This window comes from Bombus flavifrons, chromosome 4 (genome assembly GCF_040668555.2).
Source record: "Bombus flavifrons isolate JBK064 chromosome 4, iyBomFlav1_principal, whole genome shotgun sequence".
Classification (NCBI taxonomy): Eukaryota; Metazoa; Arthropoda; class Insecta; order Hymenoptera; family Apidae; genus Bombus; species Bombus flavifrons.
This window is the reverse complement of record NC_138445.1, coordinates 7,369,915-7,378,928: the sequence shown is the minus strand read 5'-3', so window position 1 is coordinate 7,378,928 and position 9,014 is coordinate 7,369,915. Positions and strand designations below refer to the sequence as shown.

The following is a 9,014-nucleotide window of genomic DNA, read 5'->3' as shown; positions in this document are numbered from 1 at the left end:
TCTTTGTAGTAGACTTGTATATACGTGTAAATATAATCTCGGCTGTGTAAAACAATGGCTAATTCACGCGAAGAGTTGTTACGCGCCCAAAATTCTAACCTTAACCCGACATATATATAGACGTTCAGAGTTGCTACTGGATAGAACCTAATGGAAACTATTTAAAAGTTGTTTACACTTATAAGCGATGTTCGATCGATGTAACAATTCGGGATAATGTAACGGAATCATAAACTCAAAATTAATAGCACAATCAAATAACAAAATGTCGGTGGACTGCTAATAATAAACTGTTTTCTCTCTATGCTTCATATAACTGCTTTATATTATTAATAATCTTATATATAAATTTATAAGAATTACGAAATATATCTTCATTTCCTTAAAAATATTAAAATTGTCGAAAAGTGTTTCGCATTACAGATTTACATCTTACTTTCACTTTCTTTACTCTGCGAGTAACTTTTTCCTGATAATCGTAACGAAGCATTTTTTTCTCGGTTTTCACATCATATACGCTTAATTTCTGAAAGAGAGTACGACGATGTTGATTGGCCGGATAAGGCTGTTGACTTACAAGTCAGAAATTAAATGGCTTTATGAATGAACAGGGAGACAGTCTACTCGATGTAACCTTTGTATCGATGATGGTGATGTTCTAACCAACACCTATGAAATCGTGTATGCTCGGATGTACACATCTTTACGTATTGACGCATCTAGGTGTAGAGGGGGGGGGGGGTTAAATGCTCGAGTCAATTCGGTAATGTCAGGCAGGGTTAAACGATCTTCTGACCCCTGACAAGTCTTTCTTAACAAGTCGGCAAATTCACTTTACAATCCTGTTATTGGACATCTGTAACCAGTTGGATTTAAAATAGATTGAGAATATACACAACAATTTTTCATGCAACTGATGTAGCGATGAAGCTTTAAAGTCATTGCAACAGGAATAAAATCATTGAATTCGATTTACTATTCAATCGAATATATCAAGAGTCTTATCAATCTTAAAGCTTAGCTAACCGAATAGGGAGATCTCCCGTCTGTAAAATACAATACATTGCTACGACCAAACAGGGAGATCTCCCTTTTTTACTTTTGCAACGAGTTTTTCTTTTCTTTTTTTTTTTGTTATTATCAATTATTGTTTACCTGGAATTGTTCCCAATTAATTGTGCCACTTTTTCTGCTCTTATAAAGTACAGTATATAATAAAATACACTAATTTCTTTATACCATATTGTAAAAAAATATTAAAATGCATTGTGAATTTTTAATTTCACGTTCTAGTTGTGTTACTTATCTTTAGTCATCTATAATATTTTTAATTCTATCTACATTTTTTATACTTTTAATATATACTTTTAATTTAATGTTTTATATAAACAATATGTGAAATCGTTATATAAAATCTTTACTACAAAATATAATTGACCACTTAAATAATTTTTAGACTTCTTTGTTCTTTAAATAGTGACTATTAATCCTCGATACTTTGAAAAATGCGCGATAGACAGCATATAGGTTGGCTTGTCCGAGCGCGATGAGAAACGTATAGCTCGCTGTGGCGCGCACGGTTGGCTAAGTGTTAATTACTGGATGATCAATAATAATAAGTCGCTGATACTCGTACATGTTTAGTAATAAAAGATTAACAATTTGCAGCACGTGGTGTTCTACGAGAAAAACTTAACGTTATGTAATTGTTAATTCGTTCAGATTTCCATATCTCAATCTGAGAATCTTCAAGTTCTAAACAATTGCGTATTCCAGTTTCCATCGTAAACCTCGAAAGACCCTAGAGAGCGTTTAACCGGTCGGTAATTGTCCTAATGAGTCCAATGAGGGCCCCGAGCAATGTTGTTTTCTCTTTCCTTCTCCCTCTCACTCCTGGAATATAATTAGTGTTTCGTCTGTTGCGTTCTGTTAAAAGGTTCCTTTCGTTGTTTGCTCTTGACTCCTACTTCCTTGCGCTTGCATGATCCACGGAGGGGTTACGGAGTTATTACATGCGATATGTTATTGGATTGGACCGTATTAGCCGCGTGCCCCGAGAAGCGCGGAGAAACTCGAAGAAGAGAGGGAGCAAGGAAGAAGGAGACCGCGTGTATGTTCTCGGTTCTCGGCAAAAAGGGGGTGTTGCCTCTTCAGTAACGAAGTGAACACTGTCTGTGAAGCTAGCAGTTTCTCTCTATCTATTTCTGGATACATATGATATCGCCTTTGACATCTTAAGCGGCTATATCACTCACGGTGTAAAGTAATCATCGATTAGATTAATTCGGAAGCCATACAGATCCGAGAAGTAATTGAATCAACATGTCCTCCAGATTAACATGGATGTTGGTCATCTTCGGTCTGGTTGTCCTTTCGCAATCAGGTAAAACAATTAGTAACGTGTAGAATACGTCTTAATATAACAATATAATGTAATACGCATTAAATATTTTGATATATAAAATTAAGGCGAAGTGAATAAGTTAACGTTTCGTATATTTGCATTATTCTTTAACCACGTATCGTATAATTATCTAATAATCTATTGTTGAAGTGCAATAAATTCGTGATATCGCTAGAAATAACGATAGTTTGGGTACGACAGAGAAGTTATGAGTAGAATATAAATTGAAAGGCTCTTATATTTATCCTTAAGGGATAGTTATAAAAAATAATTGGAAAATAAATTGTACAAATTGTAATTTAAAGAAATAAGAAAGGCAAATTATTTCATAAATACGATATAAATGTATCGATTCGTGTGAATCAAGCTATAAAAAATTTAAAATATTCGGAAAAAATGAAATTTGTAAACTAATGTCGAGTAACAAAGGTAATGATTTATTTGGCATGACGGTAGAATGTTACGTTATTTGCTCATTAAACTCGACCACTACTATTCTTGTGTCCTCGCTTGTTCTACTGACGATTTTAATTATTGCTTTTGTTTTCGTGTTAGTGTGTTCATTATTATCGTCTTATCAGATATATTAAGTCGCCTATTACTTTCATTTGTTTGTTTATTATATGTCGCGCTACGTTATGCTCATGACACAGTAAAATAAAAAACAGAGTACGAGTAGTTGATATAATGAAGTAACATTATATAATAATATATAACATTAATATTATATGTTATAGTATATAGTATCAATATTAATATTAACATAAAACAGTATAAATAAAATCATATTAATTGTTATTGTGATTATTTAAACGGAGTGTAAGTTTGCGGGAATTATATGCAACATATTTTATATCCAATTAGTAGATGATCAGATGATTAATGTATACGTATAATTTGTAAGTATCGATGACATAATACAAATTGTATAGAGCAATTCCATTCTTAACTATTCCGTCATTTGCCGTTATGGTATGGGGGGTGACGGGGAAGAGCGAGCAATCGTCAAAACATTCCATAAAATTTCTCAGAAAAGTTCTTTAAATATTTGATTGTTATAATAAATGAAATATATAATAAAAACAGAGCTAAAAATGTGAAAATACTCCAAAATCGTATTTGATTAAATGTTACGTATATTTAAGGATCGTGTTTGAGGCTTAGTACCGTTCAAGATATGACACAAGAAAATTTGCTTAACAATATATTTTACTTTGTCGCATTTCATATACAATATTTATTGATATTTAATAATGTATTTACATATGTTATAGGTTTAGCTTTACGATGTTGGGATTGCGCTTCCAATAATAATATACTGTGTGGTGATCCACTGAACATTACAGATCATCAAGCGGCATTTTATACGAAACTTTGCGAAACTGGATCTTACGAACCAGTAAAACATGTATGCAGGAAAATTGTGAGAAGAGGTAAGTGGTTTGACGAGTAATTTATTAAAAAATAATTTATTCTTGTCAACGTTGCTTTACAAAAAACATATTTCTGATGTAGCCTAGAAAATACTCAAACGAAATAATTAAAAATTGTGTACTGTCTAATATAATTTTTAATTCATAATACAATTGCAAATTAACCTGCAAGTGATTAAAAGTTTCTTTGTAGAATTTTTATTAATTTTGTATTTATACTATTCGCAATTACGTTTACTCTACCTTACGCACGTAAAAATATTTCCTATTTAATAAAACATTTACTGTTGTGTTTTTCACTCAAATGTCTACTTACATATAAATATGTATATGTTTAATAGATCATAGACAATTCATTTTTTCTTGTAGCCGAGTATTGATTAACTGATCACACGTCGTTTCCATTCTGCATATAGACACTTATTATTATTTAAAAGCATTTGTAATAATAATAATTATTGCAATCAATGACTTGATATAGTGCGACTGAAATTTGAATTTGCATGAATGTACTCATATTTTAAGACATCCTGTTTCGTCATAAGCATAGCAATTTATTACTCAATTACGTACGATGTTCTCACATTGGATGACGTATTTGATATATGTGTATATACTGCGTGAAACTAGAGAACATCATAATCTAGTGTTTATCGTCTCCAACTTAATCGTCACGACATACCATGTTTCACTCGTGAGTCACAGCACGCGCTGCTACGTTCTACACTATAATCACGATAATAATATGTTGTCAAGGTCAAAACCGCGCCCGTGTTAAAGAAAAATCACTCACCGTCGAAAAATTTTGAATATCAAGGTTAATCCTACTAACGTGGCCGTAATCTTAGGATTAACGGTATTCATACATGCATGATAACTGAGAGATTAATAAAATTTGTGTATCACGAAAAATTATGCGAAATGAATATGTTCACTGATAACGACAACAACATTTAGAAAATCAATATTACTTAATAAAATAAAATGCATTTGGTTTATAGTAACGACATAAATAATGATCGTTTGATTGCATAGACATTTGCATGATTTTCATTTTCCAGCAGACTTTTTCGAAATTTTAGAATATCTTGTAATGAAATATAAATTCTAGAAGTAAGTAGAATACATAAAAAATGCTTTATCGGTTAACATCGGTTAATTCCTTGTTTTGGAATATCTCGAGCTTTAAATTGTTTATTTCCGAAGTGAACAATAGTTACAATAATTTTTTTACTCGTGTTTCAAATCAAAGAGATAGATTAGATATTATTTGCTCCATTAAAATGTCTTTTGCTCGTTTCCGAGACTCCGATTTTCAGTTTATAAAGAAATCTGAGTTTATTTAAATGCGCAATACCGTAATTATTTCCTCAATCCACTTCGTCATATACTTTGAATCACAAGTGTTACACAACCTGTTGCACCATATCGTTCAAATAACACTACGTTTTAACGGAAACACAAAAGGAAACGTCGCATATAGCATATTTTGTTATGTGTACACACAAGCGCGATCCGGAAATTATTCAAACGTATACTACGTATGTATCTATTTGTATTCTCTTACGTAGTACGCAAATCTTGCAAAGCTGACAATAATTTGCTTCAATATCACATTGTCATCGGAAAGTAATAATCTCATGATTTTATACCATCATAAAACTCATCCATTAATATACAGGATATTTTCCTTAAATCAATCATCCCGAATATTTTCGAAATTGCTGACAATAACAAAAAATATTTCAAATAAAAGTTGAATGGTTTCGAGGTGCGCATAATTTAATTTATCACATAGCTGATGTATGAGACAAATAAGATTTCATTTCATACTAATAGTCTAGAATTCTCTTTAGTCTCATCTTCCTCTCTCTTTTTATCTCATTCTTTCTGTATTATTTTCTAGCAAAAATATGCTTGTCATTTTAAAAAGTACACATATTATATATAAGTGTTATAAATTATTATATCTCCTAATCTAATGTTCCTTTCACGAGCTGGATGATCTTATTAATAACTTAATGATTTTATGAATAATAACAGCAACATCGATCAATACATCGATAAAAAAATATGTTTCCGTTTAAAATTATGAGGTTTCCTTTCATGTATTTAGCATTCGCCTACGTAAAAATTGCTTACACTAAATAATACGTCCCCTGAAAATATTTAATACACCTTCTATTTAATACACCTTCCAAACTTAATACTTCTATAAGTTTTAATTTAAAGGAAAAGTTTCAATGAATTAATTTAAATTAATTTTGTTAGTTTAATTCTTTTCTAATGTTTGTATTTATTAATATTACATAATATATTATGTATATAGTATATAATACTTGTATTTACTAATAGTTTTCAAGATATTTATGTTTGATATCAGGTATGAAAGTATGCACCTTTGAAGCAATCAAACGCAATGATACTGTCCAAACATACATAACAGATTTAATTTTTGAATTGTTTAATTTTTAAGACGTTCATATTCAATTTACAGAAATTGAAAGAAGACTATTCAATATTAGTTGAAAAATATAATACATATTACAATGTATTAAAGCTATTAATTGAAGATTTGATAAGTATATGTTCATATTTTTCAAAAAATATAGATACATATTGCATAAGTAATTCAACATGTATTAGTAAAGATTAATAGAAATTTCATAAGTTTAATTATAAATCACAGGATTGCTTTTTTGTCTTTCTCGTTGCTTGCGTTCATACTTGAATATAATATCTTAAATATTTAGTCAGCTATACTTTCAAAACTGTCTAGAGAAAATTCCAACGAGTACTTTTGCTTGCAGAAAATAACGAACGAGTAGTAATACGCCAGTGTTCTACATTGAACGTCGATGAAGGAGACATCACCGATGGTCCTTGCAGCACTACAATGACTTCAGGTCGAAACATAATCGAGTCCTGCCATATTTGTAGTACTGACCTCTGCAATTCCGCGACGGGCGCGTCGATTACGCAATCGCTGTTCGTCGTTGCTCTAGCCATTATCGGCTATCGTTCTCTCCAATCGAAATACGGTATCCTTTAACATAGCGTCATTCAAGCCCGTAAATAAAAATCGTTACTTTTAGAGAGCAATTATCCGAGAGAGTGCCATTTTAAACGACTCTAAATTGAAACGCGATTAATGTTCCGCAAATAAATTTTATTGACTATTCGTCACCTTTGTGTCCTTATCATTTTCTTGTATTATAAGAACAATTTGGCCAACTTATCGATTAATTAGTTAAAAGAATTGCTGTTCTGGAAGCGTAAGACAGTTTAAAATCTTATTAGCAAAACGAATAGTGTCATGTTAAAATGGTTCTACGTAATCAGGATCAGTTCGTTAAGATTTTATAGTTAGGCATACCTCGTTAGTCGCGTACTAATTGTAAGTAGAACGGTTGACATATATTACAGTAGTTGCGTAACTGTGCTGAAAGCTTTACTTAATTTCTAATCGTCTATTTAATTACTATATCCTCGTACGAAACTACTCTAAATAAAATTAGCACTTTTGTACAATTTGTGTATATAAATTCAACACGTATGGCGTGATTGTACAATAAAGGATTATTAATTTGAATTATCCTCTGCCTGTCGTGATCATACGCTCGCGTCACGATTAGTAAGAATTCTTTGATCGATTGATTGAAATATTCTTCATATTACACGCAAATCTGTATAAATAAACTGCTTTCTCTCGTTTTTATCTAATTTTGGGCTAAGATTCGGTGCTATATGTCTTTTCAATCTTGCATTTACTTGCAATTTCTTTCGTTATGACGTTACTTTAAGATTAAAAAAAATTACTAACAAGTAAAAAAAATTAGCTTATCAGGTATCCGTCCAATGTATAGGATAATCCAAAATTTTTCTTTCATTCCGCGCTTAGCGAATGTCTGATTAAATTAACATTTTGTTATATATGTACCATTAAAATTCTATTACTTAATTAGATTTGTAGACTAGATTGCGCATTGTGAATAAATTTGCTTTCGTTGTTGATCATTTCTCTTATTGTTAGGATAAAGTACAATCGTCTTGTCCTTTGTAATTTGTAAAAATTATAAAATCCACTGTATTTGAATTTACACGTTCCCTTGTCGTTTAAATCTTTGCCTGTACATTTATTTTGTATATATTACGAGATATTTTTATCGACTCACACAGTTTTCAGTGATAGTCCTAAAATCTCCTTATTTTTATGCTGCTATTTTCTATAAAAAAAAACAATAGATCACGCATTATGACAATCTATGTTATGAAAATAAAAATGTTATTTGATGATAAAAGTTCCATATTTATTTCTTTGAACGTAGTTGAACATATGAAGTCATATTTATTTCAAATGACAGCGTATAACAGAAAAGAATGTATATAGACATCAAACGTAAGAATCATCGTACAGGTTATCCCAATCTCGATTGACATCTCATTAATCTGATCGACATTGCATTTTCTACCTACACTTCTAACTACATATCGATGAAATGTGTTGCCAAAACGACATTTTTAATAACTCCTTTACTTACTTACTATCAAGGTAAGCTTTCATTCCTTTAAACAGAATCGACGTTACGAATCTTCATATTAATTTTTTAACACGCGTTTCTCAATTCCTATCCGAGAAACATTTTCTATCAAAATTCCCCACGAGTGGCACGATATCTGGTGCCAAAGAATTGGTCATATCCGACCTATTTATTATTGAGATTAATGTTCGCTTGACCATTATTTTGAAAAATGGCTCCATTATCATTTTATACTTTTATTGTATGCAGATTGCGAATTTTTATGCAAATTCGTATTTTCGGGAACATAATCAGAGAAATAAAATCTCCATAGAAAATTGTCTTACCTAACGAATATTATAAAAAGCACTGTAATTTCAATGTTTTATATATTTTTTCGTATCATGCGCATTCCGCGTAATATCGCACTTTCAAATTTTTTACGAAAGCATAAAAATCCGCAGTCTAGTTGCATCCTTCAAACAAAATATTTATGCTCCTGTGATGTTCTTACCACATAGAATAAGCTGATATCGTTCGGTGAAAGAAGTTTGCTTGATTGGCTCACGTCTCAACGCGGATTTTTTCCTTCTCCGAAATGCACATTCCGAATTCACCACGTTGATACGTGATTTTCACACAATCAATTGCCCGCCA

General features: G+C 31.2%; 1 protein-coding gene across 1 annotated transcript; it reads left to right on the top strand.

The window, feature by feature from the left end:
* Positions 1 to 2,063: 2,063 nt before the first annotated feature.
* LOC138178772 (UPAR/Ly6 domain-containing protein crok) lies at positions 2,064 to 7,429 on the top strand. Its single transcript, XM_069110994.1, has 3 exons — positions 2,064 to 2,383; positions 3,679 to 3,837; positions 6,648 to 7,429. Exons 1-3 carry the CDS (start codon positions 2,323 to 2,325, stop codon positions 6,887 to 6,889), a joined length of 462 nt encoding a protein of 153 aa, XP_068967095.1. The 5' UTR covers positions 2,064 to 2,322; the 3' UTR covers positions 6,890 to 7,429.
* The last annotated feature ends 1,585 nt before the right edge of the window (positions 7,430 to 9,014 follow it).